This window comes from Myxocyprinus asiaticus, chromosome 17 (genome assembly GCF_019703515.2).
Source record: "Myxocyprinus asiaticus isolate MX2 ecotype Aquarium Trade chromosome 17, UBuf_Myxa_2, whole genome shotgun sequence".
Classification (NCBI taxonomy): domain Eukaryota; kingdom Metazoa; phylum Chordata; class Actinopteri; order Cypriniformes; family Catostomidae; genus Myxocyprinus; species Myxocyprinus asiaticus.
The window spans coordinates 25,077,738-25,104,055 of NC_059360.1; the positions used below are offsets into that span (position 1 = coordinate 25,077,738).

At 39.8% G+C, this 26,318-nt stretch overlaps 1 protein-coding gene across 1 annotated transcript in view; it reads left to right on the forward strand.

The window, feature by feature from the left end:
* The first annotated feature begins 3,728 nt into the window (after positions 1-3,728).
* ush2a (Usher syndrome 2A (autosomal recessive, mild)) overlaps positions 3,729-26,318 on the forward strand; it is a 344,744-nt gene continuing 322,154 nt past the window's right edge. The window contains exons 1-2 of the mRNA XM_051723371.1: positions 3,729-4,261; positions 8,667-8,832. Of these exons, the coding sequence (XP_051579331.1) occupies positions 3,729-4,261; positions 8,667-8,832 (699 nt within the window). The remainder of the gene's footprint in view (positions 4,262-8,666; positions 8,833-26,318) is intronic.

The following is a 26,318-nucleotide window of genomic DNA, read 5'->3' on the forward strand; positions in this document are numbered from 1 at the left end:
ATTTTATATAGTCCAGCACTGATTTTTCATTTTGTGTTACATATTAGAGGGGTAAATAGGAACCTTCTAATGGAAGCAGTATAATGTGTAATGTTTGTAGTTGTTGAGCTTCATTAATTAGAAAAGGAGTGTGGGCGCACGGCTGGGTTAAACTGCTAGGGATCGTCTCCTGAGTAACTGAAATGCAGAGGATAGCAGTGTTAGCCTGATTTGCATGCTATCTCAGTGAACAAAAGCTAAGATAATGCTATCGCTAATTCTAATACCAGTTTTCATTTGAACATTCTCAGCATGTGTGCAGCAGAGACTGCAAGACAGGGGGTTTAAGAAAATTGATATGATTAAAATCCAAACCGGATGTTCAGTCCAATGGAAGAGGAAAACATGATGAAACTGTAGTCAATGTTGGGAAGTGCTGTCATTGGCCTTGATCTTAGATTATTTATTTTGGGGGTATTAAATAAATGACTGGAATAAAAATATGCATTAAATGTATGTGTTTGTTTGTTTGTTAGTTTTATATGCTTTTTTTTTTTTTTTTACCCACACTTCTTAAAGTGAACATACATTCATTAAGCACCTCAAATAATGACCTGATCTCAAGATTTATATGAACAATTCCAGCATGTGTTATAATACAAGCAAAAATCAGCTTAACCTGAGCTGCTGCTCCTCACACACTGGCATGCTTAAAGAGAAAGTCTTTCTACTGCTGGATGAAGCTGACAGAGTTTATTGATTACTGGCAAGTGTGCCAAGCTGCTTAGGGTCATTAAAAGCACTTAATAAAAAAGTGGTTGGACTGTCTTTGCTCACAATTTTGTAATTGCAGCTGTTTAAAGATTATCCATAGATAATAAAGAGTTTCAAATAATAGGAGCCTTTTGTTTACGTTTTGAATGCTGAATTCTATTGTATGGTTAGTTGTTTTCTGGCCTGAGTGCCACAGCATTGAATGTAGCGAATGATAAAGCCAAGGCATCTGAAAATCCTTGCATAGAACTAAACTGTTGAACTATTTAGGTTTTGAAAATTTATTTGGAAACTAATATCTAATAAAGAGTAACTCTCAGTGATTCTCATTCTGTCTGAGCCACCTGCAAGACCTAATAATTCCTTTGAACTTGAATACAGTATGTAAATGTAGTTGACAAATAACACAAAAGTTTTCAAGATTCCAATTTTTGGTCACACTTTATATTAGGTGGCCTTAACTACTATGTACTAACATTAAATACAAGACTATGTATTAACTGTGTAACTACATGTTGTTCTGCAAAATGCCCACATTTGCTGCTACTGAGGTTAAGGTACGGGTAGGGTTAGGATTAGGGGTTAGAGATAGGTTTTGGGGTAAGGGTTGGGTTAGGGGAAAATTTAACAGTGTATCTACAAATGTAATTAAATGCAAGTACTTTACATGTAATTACAATGCAAAAACATGTATGTACCTAATAAGTACATTGTATCAAATGGTTAAGTACATAGTAGTTAAGGCCACCTAATATAAAGTGTGTCCCAATTAAAAAAAATAAATACTTTTTTAAAATAATTTACATGTACATTTTAGGAGCTGTAACTAGTCACCCTTTCTTTCACATTTTCATCTTTGTTAATCACCTTTTAGTTTTTTGCATATTCGTTTAGAAAAAAATAGTCCTCCAGTGTGACAATACAGTATGTCTTTAAAACTACAAATATTCAATGAAGCCTTTAATTAAAATGAGGTGGAAAGAATAAGACAGATGTTGTTTAAAATACATTAGATACAATTTATTATAATTAAAATAGGCCACTCAAAAAAAAAAAAAAAAAAAAAAAGAAAGAAATTAATTAAAAGTCATTACCATTAATACACTGAATTTGAGAAAGTTTTTACAAGCAATTACATTTTGTTCATTCAGATTAAGTCATTTTCATTGAGCCAACATAATTTAGTTAAATAATTAACTAAAGTAGTTTTAACTCAACTTTATAAGGTTAGTCAAACTCAATTTAATTAATTTTCATCAATGCTACAAAAAGTATTTATACAGTGCCAGTTTACTTAAATGGATTAAGTAAACTTAAATGATACAAATTTAACTGGATAGTGTGCCAAAATGTTCTAGAACTGTGTAGCTGTAGTTTATTAAGTAATGTGAACAGCCTTTTTTTTTTTAATTTATTTTTTATTTTATTTATTTATTTTTTTTTTAGTGATGGCATTTCACATTGCAAGACACTGTCAACTATCCACATTTAAAGGAGTCCAATACAGGACTGCAAAATGTATAATAAAGCCAAATAAAAGCATATCCAGTCTCCTGGGAAACCATTTGCAAGCATTGTACTATTTAGGCCTATATCAAGTGAGTATAGACGCACAAATCGGGATGCGACATTTGGATGTAATGCCATCCCGGTGAACACAGCAAGCCATTGCGTCATTGACCATAATAATACTCAGACATCCCTACATTGTGCATTCATTCAGCCCCCCTTTCTTTTAATCCTTTGTCCTGCTTTCCACTCCCGGAGTTCAGCACCTGAATGTGCAATTCTGTGCCGGGTTGCTTAGCGACGTGGAGTGGCGTTCCTGAGCCAAGAGATCCACTTGTTCAATCGAGACGCGAACCTGTGTAATGTGACACGGTCATCTTCCTTCAGCGGTTCTGAATTCATGATGGCAACATGTTTCTCCTTGTTATCCTGTCACTTATCACTTAGAGGTGGATGTGTGTTATTTTTCGTCATTTTGGCCAATTGTTTTTAGAGTGATTGCGCTCAAGTTCTTGGTTACTTTATGTCAAGCGCGAGCGGTGAGCAGATGGCGAACTCTCATAATCTGCTTTGCTCAGAGTGGTCACGCGCTCATTGAATGCATCATGCACTGAGGTAAGAATATAATATTGTATATTAGCTTTTTTCCCCTTTAGTTTCACGTTTGGATGGATGTTTAATTGACCTCTTTTCGGTGACATTTGTTTGTAATAAATTAGCTTAACGCAGCATATTTCTTAAATACATTGAGGCGCGAGACGCCAAAACACAAACAGCCAGTGTGCATTTGTTCTTTGAAGTGGACAGAATTTCCCACGGAATTTTCTTGTTCTTTCTTTTTTCATCATTCTGACAGATACCCGTTTCAATATGATAAGGCTCCAGCAACCTGTTGAATGTTTGTTGGCAAATCGCCCACTGTGGTTGTAACATGAACGAGGTTGAAAACGATTGAGCATCAATCTCATAGACTATGTTACTCTGGATTTATGTTTTTGTTTTTTGTTTTTTTTTTGGTTTTTGTTTAAGGTAACTGTAAGCCTACCTGATTTGTTTTAGTACCTGTCTGTTCTTGTGCATGTATTTTGTGTCTTCACCATAGCATTATGCCACTTTACCAAGGATATTATAATTCTCTTTGCAATGCCACTTGAAATCAGGTTAGATGTGTTGACATAAAGCCATGCTCAGCGCAATTCAGATGCGCAGGCAAAAGTAATTGTTAAGCTTTTCTTGCATCAAGTGGAATTCTAACAGCCTCAGGGAGGGTGTCAAGGTATAATATTTTTCATAAATATGTTTTCACATATGATTTTGTTCTCCCTTTTCCCTTTGGCTTTCTTCAGGTTTGTGGAGGGCCCAAATCCTAGCTATCATGTGAAGGCTTTGGCCTCCTCTTTGACATTGTGCCATTAAGATTCGCTGCCTTACCCAAGGCACTGGACTGTAAAAATGTCACCGCCGGCATGACCATCATTACTTATTTAAGATCACCACATCGGGAGGCACCCTCACCACTGACGACGTATTGGCTCCTTGGACACAAAGGTGCTATGTTATTACTGTACACCCTAGGCTTTTATGCCTCCCTCAGCCTGGTTGCCCCTCAGGGCAACTTCCCCAGGCTCGAGAACATAGGGGCATATAAATCTGTCAGCACCACACCGACAAGGGCCACGTGTGGCATCCCTGATAGAAGTGCTTTCTGCCAAGCCGGCCAGCAACGGGAGGATCTTCTCACTTGTACACAGAAGTTCTGCATTCAAGAGTGTCCATATCGCTCCTTTATACCAGATTACACCAACCTCCTCGCCACCCACCTGGGCACATGCTGGAAGGGCGATGCACAGGACCACCGCCCAGGTGCAGAGGCCAGTTCCACCAGCTTCATCTTTCCTAACCCAAGAGATTGTTTTATTTCCTCCTCAACTCTAAAACTGGGTCCAGAAAGCTCGTTTACTCTAACAGTGTGGCTGAAACTTGAACAAGACACTGTAATGTAAGTAGACACATGTCCAGAACTTTCCTTGACGAAGATCAGAGAGGCAGTGCAAGTGTTTCTGTCACTTAGAGAGTGAATATCTTACTTAATTAACCAGATCAGGTTCAATACCTGCTCTCTTCACAGAAAAGAATTACTTGTTAGACCACAGTTGTATGATCTAAACCAGATATGGATTAGCTTGACAACTTGCATTGCCAGGACTAGTTTCATTCTGAATAGCTTTTCCTCTGCGGTTGATCTGGGGGGTGGGAATAATCAAGGACCTGGAAATACAGTATTTTGGCAAAACTGTTATATATTGTGATCGTTTACTCACTTGTTTCTCATTGATCTTAAAGGGATAGTTCACCCAAAAATGAACATTCTCTCATCATTTACTCACCCTCATGCCATCCTAGATGTGTATGACTTTCTTTATTCTGCAGAGCACAAACAAAGATTTTTAGAAGAATATCTCAGCTCTGTAGGTCCACACAATACAAGTGAATGGTGATCAGCACTTTAAAGCTCAAAAAGCACAGACAGTCATAGTAAAAGTATTCCATATGACTCCAGTGGTTGAATTAATGTCTTCTAAAGCAATATGGTCGATTTGGGTGAGAAACAGATCAATATTTAAGTACTTTTCACTATAATTGTTTACCTCTGGTTGCTCTCCAATGCTTTTTCATGAAAGGACTGAGTTCTCGCGTGACTTATGCATTGGCAGCATGTTCACACGAGAAGTGACGTGATACAACCAGAAGTGCAGTTTGGTTTATTTACAAGATAATGCTGTTCACAAGCTTCATTGGTTTTGCTTTAATTTGAACATGCCAACGTGCTTACGAGAGGCTACGCGAACTCGGTCTTCTCATGAACATGCATTGGAGAGCGACCAGAAGTAAGCAATTATTGTTTTCAATTATAGGAGTTAGGGTTGCAACGGTATGAGATTTTCATGGTACGATAACCGTCTCAGAAAATATCATGGTTTCATGGTATCACTGTGTACGGTATTACACAATTACTATTATCAGTTACAATGACCCTTAAAGGAGTGAAAACAGAAGTTTTTTTTGGGGGGGGGGTTGAACAAATGCTTTATTATAATAGAAACTTGAAACCATTTTTTTTTTAATGGAAGTATGTGTAAAAAAAGTCTCCCATTTGAAAATAAATAAAATAAATAGAATAAATAAGAAAGCTAACAGAATTATAATAATAAACCAAATTATAAACATGATAAAAAAATAGCATATAACTATAACATGTTATATAACTAAAGCATGTTAGTTTACATGTTAGCATAGCATGTTAAATTTAAAAACTGAAGAGCATATTTACTTATATGAGCCCATTATTATCCCGTTTGTTTCCTAATTTCAAACATAATTCAAACAGAACATACATATTACACAGGAGGAAAGGCTCCTCATTACCATGGTTAGGTCAGTGTAGCTAGTCTTAAATAATAGTAATAATAACAAATTATAGTATTTATGAAAAAATAAATACTAGCTGAAACACATTTTGAAACTTTAACTACAACTGCCACTGTTGATATAAAGTGAGGTCCAATAGATTCTACCTTTAGATTATTTCATATGAAACTATAACATTTTGTCAAAATATAACAGTTACTTTTACTCATGTAAAATCGTGAAACAAATTTGTAAAGGTGATGATGTATATTAAAAAATATTGCTCTTTTCCTCCTCAGTGCTGCTTGGCATGTCAGGGCTACCTGCTGTTTGAGAAGTTCGACTTGACTTTCTCCATAATGCTTTAAACTAGAAAAGTCTCACTAGAATTAAAATTGGTCACATCAGTTTTGAGGTCTGCACTCAATATCGAGGGAAGCCCGGTTGTTGCACATGCATGCCAGAGAGAAGAGCAGATCATGATCATGAGCTGGTTTCGTTACACTCGTGCGAAAGTGCAGGTGAGAAGCCTTTAGCTGTTTGTGAGATTATCATTAAATCTGACTCGTACTAAATAGGCTATCACTTGGGCAGCCGCCGAAATATCTTCAATGGGAGAACCATGGCATTGTTCTTTCCCTGCTGTCCGAATAGACCTGCGACCCACTTTTGGGTCGTGACCCACCAGTTGAGAAACACTGCTTTAGCTCACACACACACTCACTTATGTCAGACCACCTCGCCTCGCTTCTCTCTGACATTTTGTCCACTGCATGTGTGTGTGTGGCGTAAGTTGACGAGTCTGACAGGCAGTTGAGGAGGAAAGGAGATGCACACGCGCAGGTGAGATTCTCCATCCGGTTGCATTTTTTTCTCTCAATACCGTAGATAAGCAAATGTACATGGTGTGAAAACCATAAATGTTCATACTGCGGTATACCTTGAAACCGGTATACCGCTGCAACCCTAAAAGGAGTGTAACGGTTTACTCATCTCATGATTCAGTTTGGTTCATGATACTGAACTGACTGTTCGGTTCGCTTCACTGTTCTTTAAACTTAGCATATATCAAGAAAAGTTAAGACTGAATGTTTTTTTATTTTTATTATTATTACTTTAATTACATATGCAAACCAGTTCCTTTCCTTTAAAATGTAGATAAAAGTTCTGTTCTTAAAAGTGCTAAATGGTCCATAAGAGATGTACTGGGGCTCAAAATCAGCCCAGAACAGGGCAATGGTGACACCAAATGGAAATATCGGCTAATAATTATGATTACTGGAAATACAGAATTATGTTAGATTCATATGCTGCTTAACACAGTGTCTCTGAACAGACGCTAAAATAATAATAATAATAATATAAAAAAAACGACCCATCTCCACGATGCGCATCATCACATTTTTGAACAGCGATGTATTGTCCCACGATAAACTGTTACACTCCTACTCAGTTTTAATTATCATCCAAAGCGATCGTATTGCTTTAGAAGACATTAATTTAACCACTGGAGTCGTATGGATTACTTTTACTACGACTGTTTGTGCTTTTTGGAGCTTTAAAATGCTGATCAACATTCACTTGCATTGTATGTTTTTTTTTTTTTTTTTCAGAATATTTCTCCTCACACACTTGAGTGGTGGTCAGCCTTTTGTTCCTCAAAATATTATTATATGTGTAAAAAGTTGTCTAAAAAATATTAAATCTTGGTTGTAGAATATTGATACAGTATTGTGAGGTAAAATATTACCTTACTTAGAACCCCCCCCCCTCTAGTTGATCAACCCCCCACCCAGTTGTTGGTTGTTCTCACATAATTTTCAGATATTTTCTGTGTTGTATCTCCACTTTGAAACCATGCTGGTACATGGAACAAATTCCGTGAGGAGTCCTGCCAAGTTGAAAAAACTATGAGCCCTGTTTGCTCTTTTTCGACAAGACCAGCTGTGGCCAGTTTTAGATCAATGAAATGAAATTGCCACAGTGTTTCCTGAGCTCTGGCAAAAAGCATCAACTCAAAGGCCACTTTGTTTTTCCACCGCACAGAAAATGATATAGTTGAAAGTGGGTGATGGGATGAAAGGATGGAGTCAGAGAGGCTCTAGCAGAAGAACAACTGTTTCAGCATTTTATATTAAGTGCAGAGGATGAAAAGAGAGACAAAGCCACTAGCGCGTAGTGTTGAAAAATAAATAAGTGAGTCGGTGATGTCAAGGCGGCTCATCCAGTGTGAGAGCTTGTGTTCTCTCCTTAAAATGTTGAGAGGCAGAGTCAACAGGCATGCATGTTTATTCTGTTCTTAGTGAATTAATTGGCCTGTGTTTAATACCTGTATAAAAAGAGCCCCTTGGTAATATGACATAAAAATATACACCACTCAGAGTTAGTTTTCTGGAACACTCACCTTAGTAGACATATTGAATACTAAAACGATGCTTTCCCAGGAGAAGCCTGCCCTAATTGTAAGTGGAGCAGGCAGCAGAGCTTGGCTGTAGGTGAGATGTTTCTGACTCCGGGGCCAGCTGCAACCTGAGTACAAATGCTTTATGATTTATTGGATGTGGTGGCCTGTGTTCGTAAATGCTACCATTTCCCGTAAAACGTCTGTAATGGTGTTTCATATGACAGTGTATGAAGGTGTTTTCGAGTAACAAGAAATGGCAAATGGAAAATATTGATACAGCATGCATAAATGTCAGAGTGATGCTCATTTTAGATGGCAAGAAATTTCCCAGTAAAAGAAGGTTGTTGGATTTTCATAGCTGATCTTTTAAAGGTGTATTGATTGTTTTCTAATGTCCATCATATATGAAATAATATGAGGAGTTTCATATGGAGGATTTATAATGCAACACAAAGTGTTGATATGTAAATTTGAGCCTGTTTTGCTTACCCTTTTAAGTGTGTCAGTTTAGTGTGGACACAATCTCAGTGTTAGGCATTAATTGCATCTGAGTTGCTCTCCAATAAGTAATGTATATTTTCTTTCTTTACAGGACTTTACTTGAAAAGAGCACTGTGGGAAGTCTGGTGCTGCTGGTGACAGTCTCATGGGAAGACGTTAAGCTCCACTACGGCATTCAGAGCAGACATAATAAGTCCATAAGCATGAAGACTGCAGGTCACATTAGCATAGGCGAGTGGACACATTTGGCTCTTCAGGTAGGCAGCATGCTTCTATTGTTGTGCTTTTTGTGGTAATTTGGGTAACATAAAAATGGCATTCGCAACACGTTCCTGTAATGTGAATGAAACCGAATATTCAGCAGGAAATAGGGTGGGAGTTTATTTTATCAGGATTTGATTTGCTCAATATTAGAAAGCTATAATATTATTCGTTAACATTATTTTCCCCATCTTATGTGGCCTTGGTTATGTTTACAAAAAAATAAAAATTTTCCAAGGCAGAGAAAGTGTCCCTGTAGCTCAACTGGTAGAGCATATTGCTAGCAACACCAGCGTCATTAGGCAACACACATATTGATAAAATGTGAAGCTTGAATGCACTGTCGCTCTAGATAAAAGAATCGGCCATATGCAGAAATTTAAAAGTTTTTACATTTTCACTAAAGAAACTAAAACAATTTTTTAGGATAAAAAGTGAATTGTACACTATAAGTAAATAAGGTCATTTTTTATTTCATCATGTGTTTAAAATAGTGCTGTCAGTCGATTACAATTTTTTATCGCATTTAATCACATAATTTTTCATAGTTAATCATGATTAATCGCAGATTTGATAGTGCTGAAATTTTACTCTAAATGCCTGTCAAAATGCATTTATTTCCTTCTTAGGATAGAAAACAAAACAATAGGTAACAATATAATGCTTTATTAACATTTTCCAAACAGCCTTCCACAGTATAAAGATAGAAATGCACTAAAATAGCACAATTTCAAGTCACATTAAACATTTCCCAAAGTCTAAGTGGGAGGTTGACTAATTGAAAAAACTAGTCCTCACATAGGTTGCACATTTATTGCAATGGGCTTTAAATCCCTTAAACTGTCATCCTCCACAAGAATAATTAGCCGGCAGACTGTGGCTATCCGTTTTGTTACAGCAATCATGAAGCCACATTCATGATTCACATCAGGACATCAGCACCAGTGTCAAGCGCTGCTTTAAACGCCACATGAAAAGTGCTTGCAGACAAAAACGTCTCTTTCTGCGTTTTGATGATAGTTAAGACTTGCCATGCTTCTGTGGTAATTAAAATGTGTCTTACTTGGGCTGAAAACTACTTGTATTATACAACAAATAGCATTAAGAGCTCCTTTCCTCATCACTTTGTCACTGACACTGAATCACCACTGTTTTTTTTTTTGTGGTGTGTGTGTCAGTGTAATGACTCCGGTTGGACACAAAGCAAAGGTTCTGCCCATCCAACCAGTGTTTATGCTGCTTTATGCTGTATTTACAGTAAATATGTTAATCGCGATTAAGAAAAAAAAAGCATTAAACTTTTAAATTAATCGCATGCGTTAATTTTGACAGCTCTAGTTTAAAACAATGCTTTATTTCTTAGAGATATACTGTAGAGGCCTATGGCCTATATAGGCTATGCAACCCAAGATTATCTGAATGTATTTTATATTAAAGTATACAGTATGTTGCAGACGTGCCAGCAGTAATGAATTGTTTTTTTTACGGACTGTAGAAGAAATCATGTAATGTAATCAGCTTGGTCAGGTGTCATGTAGAATGCAACACTAAGTCACCCTCTATTCATATTTGAGATAATTAGCTGTTGGAAAATATTGATATTAATATTGTGTCGGGAGAACCCGCAGCAGGTTCTCGCTGAACCCATGTCACAACACATTTCCACTTTGGACAAGATGCATGAATAGAAGGCGTTAATTACAGTGGTAAACATCTGCTTTCCTGCAGCTGCGAGGGCAGACAGGGGAAAGAGAGCGGGTCAGGCCCACACACACATCCTGCTCTGAATACATATCAACACACACACCAGATCCGCAGTCACAGTCCTGCTTTATTCCTGTCTAATTTGGTTGTTTTTGCCTAAGCTTTGTTTTCAAAAATTGATCATGCCTTACAAAGACAAAATGCAGCAACTACGGCAACAGTGAAACTGAGAAAAATTGATTAAAAGTTAATTGATGGTCCGACCAAATGTGGATTATAAAATAGTCTTGCTCTGTCTTCTCCATCTGTCATAATACCGATCATAGTCTAAGATACCTGATTTGGGTTTCTTTTGATAAAAAAAGTGGAATTGCTGGGTCATGTTTCATTCACAGCTTTTGGAGCCCTTGTAGACAAAGTACCAGCCAGCCCCATCTGTACTGCCTCTATTCATTGTGCAGCTTTGGGAATGGCTGTACCTCTTGTGTCAGAAATGAAAAGAGAAAGAGCAGAGGATAAACTTGGCCATCATCAGGAAACAGAGTGCTCTGTCGGAGGAGAGTATTACCTTACAATAGTAGTGATTATTATGGCTTTAAATTGCAATCGTTCAGATTATGAATAGCAGGTTGACTTCTGGGACAGAAAACATTATTATGATAATGAGAACCTTCCCACAAATTCTCTTCCTGTGACAGCCTCGACTTGAGCTATATAAGATATATTCTCTGTGCCCATTAGGACTTTAAACTGTACTGCAGCCACTGTAGGGACAAAATTAGCCTATTTTCAGCCTTTAACTCTTCATGGTGGTCTACTTGTGGAGGGTTCTAGATCAAGATCAAGATCAAGATGGTTTAAGCCTCCGGGGTCTGAGGGTGTTTTGGGGCCTGGAGAAGTTTTGACATGCCTTGACATTTTTGCTTTTTTCAGTTGCATAAAAACATATTAATGGCTAAAGTCTGATAACACTATTCAGCACAAACTGGGCTACAATAATATGTGAACAACATGTATGTACATGTTTGTATTTTTGAGAAAATAATGTTTATGCATGGTTTTTGAAAAAACAAAAACTGTAAGTCACTGAAATAAGGCCATATACCACATACAAAACATTTGTTCACAAGACATTTTAGAACTGGGTCTTGAAGCCTAGATTTCTTGCTACAAAAATGATGTGAAACCATCCTGATCACTCATTCATACAAAACAATATAGTCATTTAACTTTTGTAAGACACTTTTAGTGTTAGAAAGGCCATACGCGAAAAGGCGTGGATGATCATGAATATTGATGTGATTCACACCTGAGGAGACAAAGACCCCTCCCCTGAGAGAGAATGAATGTGAGGAGACTTAATGATGGAATGTATTATCTGACTATACATTTTCTTTACATAAAGACTTTACTTAAAAACTTTAGACCTACACTACCGTTTAAAAGTTTATAGACCTGTAAGATTTTTTAAATGTTTTTAAAAGAAGTCTCTTCTGCTCACCAAGGCTGCATTTATTTGATCCAAAATACAGCAAAAACAGTGATATTGTGAAATATTTTTACAATTAAAATAACTGTTTTCTATTTGAATATATTTTCAAATGCAATTTATTCCTGTGATCAAAGCTGAATTTTCAGGATCATTACTGCAGTCTTCAGTGTCACATGATCCTTCAGAAATCATTCTAATATGCTGATTTTCTAATATGGGCATATTTACAGCACATTTTACACATTTACACCCAAACAGGTATTTGCAAGCACAAGCTTCGTTGATGATAATGAGGCAGCGTAAACACTAGTTAAAATATAATCTAAACATTCATATTATTTTTATATCATATTACATATCATATTTATATCATACAGCATACAATTTAAATACCTGCTTTAGCCGAAACAACATTAAAATGTAACTAAAACTTGCCTATTAGGACATATTTCAAATGTCAATACTCTGAATACTGGCTGGCAAGTCTGGAAATAGTCCATCTAGTCAAATATATACATGTTTATATAAAATAGCATGTCAACTAATGTAAGTAAAATGTCCTGGTTACTTGCGTAACCTCCGTTCCCTGATGGAGGGAACGAGATGTTGTGTCGATGTAGTGACACTAGGGGTCACTCTTGGGAGCCCGAGACACCTCTGGTCTTTGATAAAAGGCCAATGAAAATTGGCGAGTGGTATTTGCATGCCACTCCCCTGGACATACGGATATAAAAGGAGCTGGTATGCAACCACTCATTCAGGTTTTATGCTGAGGAGCCGAGACAAGGTCCTGGCCATTTCAGCGGGTAGTTCAGCGTTGTGGCAGGAGGGACACAACGTCTCGTTCCTTCCATCAGGAAATGGAGGTTATGCAAGTAACCAGGACGTTCCCTATCTGTCACTCACTCGATGTTGTGTCGATGTAGTGACACTAGGGGTCCCCATAAAAAAACGCCACAACTGGCTGAACTGTGTTACGTGAACTGGTGGTGTGTGACGGGCAGACCACTGTGTGCCTTGTAGCCAGCGCACCAGGCCGACACGTAACCTCCCCCAACACTGTTATGAGTGTTGAACGGCCGACTACCCAAAAGATAGAGACGGGCTAGCCCAGTCATGGCCTCTTATCCCCTTTTTTTTTCCACTTCCCAAAAAAAAGGAGGATTTTCCGACTGGGCCAACCAGGTCTAGTCGGGGGGTGTCCCTCCCAAGGGGAGGACACCGTGGAGACCACACCTCACCCAGAGAGAGGGGGGGTATTTAAGTGGAAATACGTCACATGGTTTTGCCGAGCTATGTCGGAAGTATGCCATGTGGAGAAGTCCCATGGTAGGTCCTACCCTACGGGGGAGGAGTTACTACAAGCATGGAGACTGGGGCAGAGGGGCCTCTGCCCAAGGAAGACGCCATTTGCCAACAGGGAAACGAATTAGCGGAAGATATACGTCGCATGGGGTTACTTACGGGGAGCCGCCACATGCGGAGCACCTACCCCAATACAGGGCTTTAGTTAGCATGTGTACTGGGCCGGCAGCGAGTCTCTCCGAAAACTCGTCTGCCACAGGGCTTGGAGGAAATCAACCAGGGAACACAGTTTGTGAACACTACTGGGAATTAACGGTGCACGTCTTCAGCTCGGGGGAGGTGAAAGGCGCTATAAATAGATGTGTAAAGCGTGCACCGGACACAGCGACGTCAGGGCTGGGTCTGCCTCCTCCTGGGGCAGCGCTTGCAGGTTCACCACCTGGTCCCTAAAAGGGGTCGTGGGAACCTTGGGCACATAGCCCGGTCGGGGTCTCAGGATCACGTGAGAGTAGCCCGGACTGAACTCCAGGCACATTTCGCTGACAGAGAACGCTTGCAGGTCTCCTACCCTCTTGATGGAAGTGAGCGCAGTCAGGAGGGCAGTCTTCAAGGAGAGTGCCTTAAGCTCAGCTGACTGCAAAGGCTCAAAGAACTACAGAGAGGTCCCATAAGGGAACGAGGCGTGATCTGAAGGGATTCAACCTCCTGGCGCCTCTCAGGAACCTGATGATCAGGTCGTGCTTCCCTAAGGACTTACTGTCCACTGTGTTGTGGTGTAAGTGGAAGGGGACAGCCGCCCTTCCAACCTCTCCTGCAGGAGGGAAATTACCGATCTGACTGCGCATCTCTGGGGGTCTTCACATCGGGAAAAACATCACTTAGCGAACAGACACCACTTAAAGGCATACAGGCACCTCGTAGAAGGGGCCCTAGCCTGAGTGATCGTGTCACTTAGGTCTTCCACGTCCTGTCCAGGGGCCTGACATGGAGATTCCAGAGGTCTGGTTATGGGTGCCAGATGGTGCCCCGTCCCTGAGAAAGAAGGTCCTTCCTCAGGGGAATTCGCCGGGGGGCTGTTGCGAGGAGCGTGAGGTCCAAGAAGCACGTCTGGGTGGGCCAGTAGGGTGCTACCAGGACGACCTGCTCCTCGTCCTCCCTGACCTTGCACAGGGACTGTGCAAGTAGGCTCACTGGGGGAAATGCATATTTGCGAATTACAGGGGGCCAGTTGTGTGTCAGCGCATCTATACCGAGTGGTGCCTCGGTCAGGGCGTACCAGAGCGGGCAGTGGGAGGATTCTTGGGAGGCGAACAGGTCTACCTGTGCCTGTCTGAATCGACTCCAAATCAGCTGGACCACCTGAGGGTGGAGTCTCCAGTCTCCCTTGAGGGTAACCTGCCGTGACAGCGCATCTGCTGCAGTGTTGAGGTCACCCGGGATATGAGTGGCTCGCAGCGATTTGAGGTGCTGCTGACTCCAGAGGAGGAGATGGCGGGCAAGTTGTGACATGCAACGGGAGCGCAGACCACCTTGACGGTTGACATATGCTACCGTTGCCATGTGACGTAGTTCGTCTGTCCGAACTAACACGTGCTTGCCCTAGATCAACGGCAGGAACCTCCGCAGGGCAAGCAGAATTGCCAGCAACTCGAGGCAGTTGATGTGCCAATGCAGCCTCGGGCCCGTCCATAAGCCGGCAGCTGCGTGCCCATTGCATACAGCGCCCCAGCCTGTTTTGGAAGCGTATGTTGTAACCACGACGCGCCTGGAGACCTGCTCTAGGGGAACGCCTGCCCGTAGAAACGTGAGGTCGGTCCAAGGGCTGAAGAGGCGGTGACAGATCGGCGTGATGGCCACACGATGTGTCCCGCGGCGCCATGCCCATCGCGGGACTCGAGTCTGCAGCCAGTGCTGAAGTCTCATATGCATCAACCCGAGCGGAGTGGCCACCTCTGAGGATGCCATATTCCCCAGGAGCCTCTGAAAGAGTTTCAGTGAAACCGCTGTTTTCTGTTTGAACGCCTTCAAACAGGTCAGCAACGACCGTGCGTGCTCGTTCTTGAGGCTCGCCGTCAATGAGACTGAGTCCAATTCCAAACCGAGACAAGAGATGCTCTGAACCAGGAGGAGCTTGCTCTTTTCCCAGTTGACCCGAAGCCCTAGTCGGCTTAGGTGCGAGAGCACCAGGTCCCTGTGTGCACACAGCATATCCCGAGAGTGGGCTAGGATTAGCCAATCGTCGAGATAGTTGAGAATGCGAATGCCCACTTCCCTTAACGGGGCAAGAGCTGCCTCTGCGACCTTCGTGAAGGGACAAGGACAGACCGAAAGGGAGGACCTTGTACTGATATGCCTGACCCTCGAATGCAAACCGCAGGAAGGGTCTGTGTCGAGGTAGAATCGAGACGTGGAAGTACGGTGCAGGTGCAGTCACCGCAGGGGGACGCCCTTGGCGACGAGCAGGCGGGATGCGGGATCTTGAGCCGCGCCCGGGCAGGATGTGCCGGATAGCCTCCATCTGCTGCTTCACCCTCAAGAACTGCTGGACAAAGTCCTCGACAGTGTCGCCGAATAGGCCAACCTGGGAAATGGGGGCAGCAAGGAACCGTGCCTTGTCGGCCTCACCCATCTCGACCAGGTTGAGCCAAAGGTGGTGCTCCTGGACCACTAAGGTGGACATCGCCTGCCCAAGAGACCTCGCCGTGACCTTCGTTGCCTGGAGAGCAAGGTTGATCGCCGAGCGCAGCTTCTGCATCAAATCTGGGGCAGAACTACCCTCGTGCAGTTCTTTCAGTGCCTTGGCTTGGTGGACTTGCAGGAGAGCCATGGCGTGCAGGGCGGAGGCGGCTTGTCCAGCGGCACTGTAGGCTTTGGCCGTCAGGGACGACATGAGCCTACAGGCCTTGGACTGGAGCTTTGGGCATCCGCGTCAGGTGGCGGCGCTCTGCGGGCATAGGTGCACCGTGAGCGCCTTATCCACCTGGAGAATGGCCGAATATCCCCTGGCCGCCCCGCCATCGAGGGTAGTGAGTGCGAGGGAGCTGAAAGATCTGGACCGGGCAGTAAAAGGTGCCTCCCACGATCTTGTCAGCTCCTCATGCACTTCCGGGAAGAAAGGAACTGGAGCGGGGTGTGGCTGCTTTGAGCGGCGCCGTGAGCCCAGGAACCAATCGTTGAGCCGCGAGGGTTCAGGGGAGAGCGGAGAGTTCCACTCTAGCCTGACGCTCGCAGCTGCCCGGGAAAGCATGTCCGTCATTTCTGCATCAGCCTGTGACTGGGCAACCGCACCCGAGGGGGGGAGCCCAGCTGAGGCTTCTGCGTACGACTGGATGAGCCCGCTCTCCGATGCTGCGCTCGAGAGCTCATCAGCTTCTCTGGCTCCGAACAAGAGGTCGAACTCGCTGTGAGACGAGCTGGCGGACTCATCCGGAAGCCCGATCGGGGCAGATGAGCATGCTGGGGAATGGGAGGTCCGTGGGGGGCCTCATACCCGTAGGTAGAAGGACCGAGGCGGGGAGCCGGCTTGTTTACGAAAGCAAGCTGCGACCGCAATGTTGCCATGGTCATGTTCTCGCAGTGAGAACATGATCCATCCACGAACGCTGTCTCTGCGTGGGTTGCGCCCAGACACGAGAGACAGCGATCGTGACCATCAGAAGTTGAGAGGAATAACACACAATCGGAAAGGCATCTTTAAAAAGATACGTCTTTAAAAAGACGTTCCGTGTGTGCCGCTCTTTTGGAGAAATATACTCTTTTAGAATAATATACTGCTTTTTTCTGCCGAAGCGCCCAGGGGCGTTCTCTGTAGTGCACCAGTGCAGAGGAGGGAGAAGCCGCTGTAATGCGCCGTCAGATCCAGCAGAGGTGAATGAACAGTCAGCTCAGTAAACATCGACCGTTCGGCTCTGAAGAGAAAATCTGAATGAGTGGTTGCATACCAGCTCCTTTTATACCCGTATGTCCGGGGGAGTGGTATGCAAATACCACTCGCCAATTTTCGTTGGCCTTTTATCAAAGACCAGAGGTGTCTCGGGCTCCCAAGAGTGACCCCTAGTGTCACTACATCGACACAACATCGAGTGAGTGACAGATAGGGAACTAAATGACTTTCTCATCCGGAATTGTATCCTCGGCTGGATCAAATCGCTCTTCAAAATGTAAACATTCATCGTCGGAGTCCCGCTCTTCTGAGGAAAATGTGAACTCTTCGTCACTATCCAGTACCATCTGTAGAGCTTCCTCACCTGTGTAGAGCGCCATCTTCCAAACGTGCAGGAAAGTGAATGAACTTGATGTTTTTTAAGGCACTGTTGGGGGCATTCACCATTTGCATTGATCGCCTCAGCACATTACCGTATGAGTAGCACACTCTGTTGGTGGGTGGGATCACATTATGATAATGAGCTGAGCCAGGAGAAACTGTACATGGCTTTGTTTCATACAGATTACATTGCAGGAGAATATTTGTTTTAAATTTGAATTGTTTTATTTAAAAGTAGACATTTTAAGCTTTCTTTAGACATATGTTTCATGTTTGTGTGATAAGTATTCGCGGAGTTTCACTTCACTTATTTTCTTTATTTTACAAAAGCACAAGGTTTTGTTGTTATTGTGAGTGTACACAAATAAAAGTAGACCCTTTATAGTTTCTAATGATGTCTTACACTTATCTGTATGCCCAAAAATGATTGATCAGTCAGTTACACAGTCAGTGTAACTGACTGATTTTCAACAAATACGTAAAGTATATACAGTATAAGTGTAGAGTGTACAGTAAAGGTACAGTGTAAACTTTTTTGCACAAAACTATCATATTCCCCACAAAAAAACCTACAATTATATTCACATTTTTTGTTGAAGGTGGTGAATTTGTTACAAAAGTGGTTACAAAAGTTTGATGGCTGTAGCCGTGATGCTTTCAAGGGAATTCATTTAGAGACAAACTTCTCAGAGAAAGTGTCTATGATATTTTTGTGCAATAAAAGGATATTGAATTACTGAGCTTGTCATTTATATATTCTTAAGAAATCCCTTTCTGAGAATCTCTAAATAAATTCCCTTTAATGTACCGCTGCTAAAGAATAATAAAGCTTTAAAGAAGAAGAAAAAATAAAACTCACTAGTTTACCTCACTAGTTGGTTGTTGGACCCATCTCTACTGTTAACAGTAGTTTTGAACATTGTATGTCTGTTTAGGCAAGGCAAGGCAAGTTTATTTATATAGCACCTTTCATACACAATGTTAATTCAAAGTGCTTTACATAAAAATGATAAAGAAAATACAAGATACATAAAAATACATTTAAAAACCAATTAAGAACATGAAATAAGAATAAAAAGTAATAAAATAAATGTAAAAAAAAGTTGGAATGATTGAAATTAGTAAAATATAAAAAATTCTAAATTGTAAAAAATAACAAAATAAAATAGAATTATTAAAATGAATGAAAGCAATCAATAAGTGCAGCACAATGCTCAGTCAGAAAATGCACAGATTAACAGATGTGTTTTCAGTCTGGATTTAAATGTGGCTACTGTTGGGGCATATCTACAGTAACCTCTTCTGGAAGCTGGTTGCAGGTGCGGGTGGCATAATAGCTAAACACAGTCTCACCTTGTTTTGCGTGAACCCTTGGAATTTCTTACTGACTTGATCCTAATGATCTGAGAGGTCTGTTAGGTTTATATTCAACAAGCATATCTGCAATGTATGTAGGTCCTAGGCCATTGAGTGATTTATAAATGAGTAATAGTGCCTTAAAATCAATTCTAATTGTGACTAGATGCCAGTGAAAAGACCTAAGTACTAGAGTGATATGCTTAGTCTTTTTTGTCCTGGTGAGAATCTTGGCAATAGCATTCTGAATGAGCTGCATCTGTCAAATGGTCTTTTTGGGAGTGCCGGGGAGGAGTCCATTGCAGTCGTCAACCCTACTGGTGATGAATGCATGAACAAGTTTCTTTAACCTTTTCAGGAATAAGGTCTAAATTCCTCTGCAGTGCACCCTGGAGTGAGTTATTTTTGCACGTAACACTGCACAGCCGGTAGAGGTGGGCAGAGTGTAGAGGAGTATTTATTTATTTATTTTATTTTGATTTTGATTTCTTGTCCTAAACAAATAGTAAAATAAAATACTGTATATAATATAATAAACATGTGAGCAAATGGGTTATGTCTGCTGTACTGTTTTTGTTTTATTTATTTCATTTTAATAGCTGTAAAAAAACAAATTAACAAATAATATCAGCAGGCCGGTTTGCCTATGCACTGTTTGACTTCTCAGACATTGTGTGTGTGTGTGTGTGTGTGTGTGTGTGTGTGTGTGTGTGTGTGTGTGTGACAAGCACTAATGTAAACAGATTGGCTGCGTGCATCGTGCTCGATCAGTATGTTTTCACTGTGAGTATACAAGTTTTAAACTGTTATCTTGGTGCCTTTGTGATAGCTTTGTGGCATTGAGATATGATGGCTGTGTATATACAAGCTGTGAACTGCTGTCGTGGTACTTTGGTGACAATTTGGCTGTTTGTTACAAAAAATAAACATATGTGCTTGAAAAGACTCTTTGAGTTTCAGAAAGCGAGTAGGACACTTCGAATGCAGCCTTCGAATGCGTCCTTCTTTCACGGGAATTCGGAGGATGCATGAGGTGTATCCTTCATGGGCATTCACAACCCACAATTCTTTGCTTCAGTGGAAATGTATAAAAAAAATGATGCCAATTTGCCCGTAAATATGATGTTCAAACGCAAGGAATGTTAATTCCCAAGTTGAAGTACCTCAGTAGATGGGTGCAGAGTATATAATATGTATTATTATATTAATACACTACTGGTCAAAAGTTTTGAAACACTTACTCATTCTTTATTATATTTTTTTTTTCTTCACATTTTAGAATAATAGTAAAGTCATCAAAACTATGGAATAACATAAATGGAACTATGGGAATTATGTTGTGACTAAACAAAATCCAAAATAAATCAGAACTGTGTTATATTTTAGCATCTTCAAAGTAGTCACCCTTTGCCTAGAATTTGCAGACATGTACTCTTGACATTTTCTCAAAGAACTTCTTGAGGTATCACCCTGGGATGCTTTTTAAACAGTACCATCTATGTTGGGCACTTATTGGATGCTTTTCTTTATTATTTGGTCCAAGTCATCAAATTGAAAAACTTTTTTTTTTTAAATTACATTTTAGATTTATAATGAAATAAATTAATATGGTGGCACAATTATATTTTTGTATACAAAACTAATTTCAAACATTTAATCATACACCTTCAGATCAAAAGATTTTTAAGATCATGAGAAACATTTCAGTCAAGTGTTTCAAAACTTTTCACCGGTAGTGTATATAATTAAAATAAAGTATTAGACTAAAAGTACACCTGTAAAATCTATTTTCTTTTCTCGTTACATCATTATAACTCTCCTAAAATGTACCTCATACATTCCCTTCCAAAGGGTTCCCTTCTCACTCAAGGTGCTCGCGCTTGTTAAAGTGTGGCATGCTATCATAGTTTGTCCTACGAAGGCTGTCTCATTTAAACGAGGCTTGTTAAAAGGAGGACACTCGGTATACTGCAGCCTTCAAAAGGACATGTCCTACCTAGCACGCAGCCTTTGAAACGAGACACAGCTCTTGATTAGCCACTAATGATATGCAGGTGCATGTAATCAGAACTCGGGAGAGTGAGCGCTGATGGCAGTGAGGAAGAGAGAGAGGGAGACCGGTGGATCCATGACAAAAGGTGCATAATTGAGATATATTACTATATATTACTATTATAATATATTATTATTATTATCATTTGTTTACAAATTATAATAATATTTAAGTTGAATGGGTTCCAAAAACTAACTGTGTGAATGAAAAGTGAGCTGATATCTTACAACTAAATTGAACAAAATCCAGATACAAGTTGAAAATGTTTTGCAAAAAAAACAAAAAACAAATGGCTTCCTTTCTACAGATGACTTATACTGGAATTACTGTTAATTTTGCTGCCACATTATCCAGTATACTAGTTAACAATAAAGTTTTTCTTTATAAGCTATACATTTATATTGAAATAATGTGTAGTTAGAGGTTTGTGTTTCATTACATATTAAAGAGTACACCCAATTAGTTCCACACAATAATGTAAAGATATTCTAAACTGATTATGCAAAAAAACAACACTGGTATTGGATCGGGATCGGGATCGATATCGGCCGATACTGAGATTTCCGATATCAGAATCGGATCGGAAGAGAAAAAGTGGTATTGGTGCATCCCTAACAATAATTGTATATCAAAGTTTTTTTTTTTTTTTTTTAAAGAACCACACTTTTACAAGTATTTTTACATATATCTATATTAGAGCCTGACCGATATGGGATTTTTGAGAACGATACAATACTGATTTTAGAGGGGGAAAATTCACAGATTACCGATATGGTGGCCGATATAGTTAGTTTTGCACTGATATGACTATGCAAAGGTACTCAGAAGGCTGCTTTCTTAAACAAATATTTTTATCAAAGAATATTTGACATTATTATTATACATTGTCAACAAATTCTAGAAACGAAAACTGGGAAAATAAAGAATAAATAAAAATACAATAAATAGCTTAAAAAACATCAGTACTGTATGTTCAGTATCAGTCAGTTGCTGACCATTAAAATAAAGAATAAATAAAAATAAAATAAATAGCTAAATAAACATTAGTAATGTATGTTTAGTATCAGTCAAATGCTGACCATTAAAATAAAGAATAAATAAAAATAAAATAAATAGCTAAATAAACATCAGTACTGTATGTTTAGTATCAGTCAAATGCTGACTATTAAAATAAAGAATAAATAAAAATAAAATAAATAGCTAAATAAACATCAATATTACTGTTTAGTATCAGTCAAATGCTGACTATTTTAATACTGCCAGTCAATTATTGGCAGGTTGTAAAACAAGAAAAACAGTGGCAGCGGTGTTACACTGTATTCTGCTATACAAGTTCAAGGGAAACTTTCAACGGTGGAAAACCAGACTTCTAAATATTACATTTTATAAATGCAATGACTGGAATTGTTCGGTTGAAGGGGGTACCAAACTGTGAATCCTTAACAAAACAGTTTGGTGAATACATGTTTACACATTAGCTTCCACTCAGCTGACAAGCAATGAAAGTAGCTACGTGGTTAGCTAGTTAGCTATAAGCTCATTGTCACAGAGAGTAAAAGATGGACCAGCATTGCATCTCACCAACTAGGTAACAGCGTAGCGTGAAATCAATACTCAACAGACACAATCCACCACCGCACCGTTGTCTGATGAGCTGCAAAAAAGATGCTCTGATGTTTACCTTTCAATATGCTACATTACATACTGCACTGACAAACTATAGCTGGCTAACAGCAAACAGACATGAGTGACTTGGTTGTCAGGGACAGGGTTAACGTTATATTAGTTATATTGAAAAGGGAAAATGATGGGGCCATTGTTTATTAACTTTCCAATATGTATTTCACAAATTAGTTAGCAACTTGCCACGAAGACGCCGCTCAACTCCGCACCGCTTAACTCCGCCCTGTCTGCAGAGCCACTGTCAGTTCAGAGTCAGCTCTGTAAACAGTGGAGTCGGAGCACGCTCTGCTGGACAAACTACGTAATGACACCAATTCTAAAGCATTGTTTTCTGCATTATATGTTCTGAAAAAAGTTTTCATATCTGCGCATATCTGTAAAATATATATCGATACAGATATATCGGTGAAAGGCTAATATCGGCCGGCCGATATATCGGTCGGGCACTAATCTATATATAATATTTTATTTTACTTGTGTTAATTACATGTGTCCATAATGTATTAAATAGCATATACATTTGAATTCAGAAGTTTATTAAACCAGTCATTAAACCTCATTTTTTAACCACTACACAGATTTCATATTAGCAAACTATAGTTTTGGCAAGTCGTTTAGGACATCTACTTTGTACATGACACAAATAATTTTTCCAACAATTGTTTACAGACAGATTGTTTCACTTTTAATTGACTGTATCACAATTCCAATGGGTCAGATGTTTACATACACTAAGTTAACTGTGCCTTTAAGTAGCTTGGAAAATTCCAGAAAATGATGTCAAGCCTTTAGGCAATTAGCCAATTAGCTTCTGATAGGTTAATTGGCTTATTGGAGTCAATTGGAGGTGTACCTGTGGATGCATTTTAAGGCCTACCTTCAAACTCAGTGCCTCTTTGCTTGACTTCATAGGAAAATCAAAATAAATCAGCCAAGACCTCAGAAAAAAATTGTGGACCTCCACAAATCTGGTTCATCCTTGGAAGCAATTTCCAAATGCCTGAAGGTACCACGTTCATGTGTACAAACAATAATATGCAAGTACCATGGGACCACGTAGCCATCATACCGCTCAGGAAGGAGACACATTCTGTCTCCTAGAGATGAACGTAGTTTGGTGCAAAAAGTGCAAATCAATCCTAGAACAAAATCAAATGACCTTGTGAAGATGCTGGAAGAAACAGGTAGGCAAGTATCTATATCCACAGTAAAACGAGTCCTATATTGACATAACATGAAAGGCTGCTCAGCAAGGAAGAAGCCACTGCTCCAAAACCACCATAAAAAAGCCAGACTACAGTTTGCAAGTGCACATGGGGACAAAGATCTTACTTTTTGGAGGAATGTCCTCTGGTCTGATGAAACAAAAATTGAACTGTTTGGCCATAATGACCATCATTATGTTTGGAGGAAAAAAGGTGAGGCTCGCAAGCTGAAGAACACGATCCTAACCTTGAAGCATGGGGGTGGCAGCATCTTGTTGTGGGGGACCTTTGCTGCAGGAGGGACTGGTGCACTTAACAAAATAGATGGCATCATGAGGAAAGAAAATTACAGTAGCATAGTATGCTCACCTCATTTATATAAAAAGTAATTAAAATGTTTTAATAAAAATTTAAAAGAGTGTGGCCCTCAAGGCTAAAGCGATCCTACTTTCCGGCCCCCCGCCTTTCCAAAGTTGAGTACCCCTGCTCTAGAGAATGTTGTGCGTGAAAATCCCAGGAGATCAACGGTTACAGAAATACTCAGACCTGCCTGTCTGGCACCAACAATCATGACACGGTCAAAATCACTGAGATCACATTATATCACTTTCTGATGGTTGATGTGAACAGTAACTGAAGCTCCTGACCCATATCTGCCTGATTTTATGCATTGCACTGCTGCCACACGATTGGCTAATTAGATAATCGCATGAATTAGTAAGTGTACAGGTGTTCCTAATAAAGTGCTCAGTGAGTGTATACATAAATAAATACATAAATATACTTCCTGCGTCTTTATATTTGCACATGTATTTTGCTACAAGTATATTCCAAACAAACTCCCAAACCCAACTTCTCTTTTTATAATGCCTGGATTAATGCCTGGATAATAATAACAAAAGGCACAGTGATATAAATACACATGGAATAATGTACATTAAGAATACCAGGTATAGTATAAAATATGATTTATAATATTAAAAATAATATAAAGAAAACACTGACTCACAGTCTTTTCTGTATTTAATTACTGCATATTGCATAATTAATGAATACAGGGTTTCTTTTTTGTGGTTAGAAAAGAGCACCATTACAGGAATTCTAAGTGTTATTTTATCCTTGCAATAATAATAGCAGTGAGGTTCGGCAATTTGTTTGTCTATACTCGTAGTTAAATATTGCATATTTTAAGTCTTTTTTGGGATATTTTACTACGAGTCCAAAAGAATTGCCGAACCTTGCTACTATTTTTAATGCCAGGATATAAGGCACAGTTATATACATTTTAAATAATATACATTAAGACAAAACACCAAATATAATATAACAATTGAGGTATCAGCATATTACATAAATATTATATTTAAGAAATAATGTGTTTACTGCTTCTACTGTATATTATTTATTTACTGCATATTTACATTGAATTAAGTGTTTTTGTGGGTGAGATGAGTAAATGCACAGGAATACACTCCAGAGTCTTTATGTTTATGAACATTTAATACATGCACATGTATTATAAGCAGACTTTTTAAAAAAACAGATTAGGTTTATGTTTGCATTACAAAGGGTTCATGAACTGCAAATATTTATTTTTAAATACTGTACCGTAAATGGAGTTTATCATTTGCACATCCAATGTTTGTGTTTGCCAGTCGGTTAACGCGACCAACACGCTGGATTGAGCAGCTTCAGAGACTCTGGAAAAATTACAAAAACCTTGTATCTCATTGGTCAATCAGTTTTTATCACAGTCCGAAGAAAAAAAAAATCAGACTGCTGTCCATGAAAAAAGCATTCGGATTGTAAGCAGAAGATTTGTCAGACCCGGTGTGAGTAGCTGCATTGGAATCCATTGTTCCAATTCTAAAGGTCATTCGGAACGAACATTTGCACAGAAAAAACGGACTTGGTGTAAAAAGGCCTTTAGACCCTCTCCATACTAATCATGTACACACTGAAGGAGAATATTGTTTTCTACAATAATGATTATCACATTACACTGACATTCCCTCAGGTTCAGTTTAGGATTATTTTTGTTGTGTTTACCTTTGCTCTTGTCTGACGGTACAGTTTTGTCAAGATCAAGACTCCAAATAATTAAGCACCCTGACAAGTAGCTGTCTCCCTGCAGTCTGTTCAGGAAGCCTCTATAGTCAGAAAAAAACTCCAAGATAAAGAGAGCAGAAGAAAAGAGAAACACTCAAACGGAATACAACATTACAGCGTTAAGAAAGGCTTCAGGGAAAAAGAAAAGAGGAGTTGATCTGTGGTGCTTGTCCGTAGTCATTACTTTTAAGAGGAGAGAGAGCAGCAAAGGAGGAGAAGAGTGATATCCCTTTTATGGCGCCCGCTCAGATGACAATGAGAACTGACAGTGGGCTCCTGTCGGTTGTTTGTTGCGTTACTTATTGTGGGTA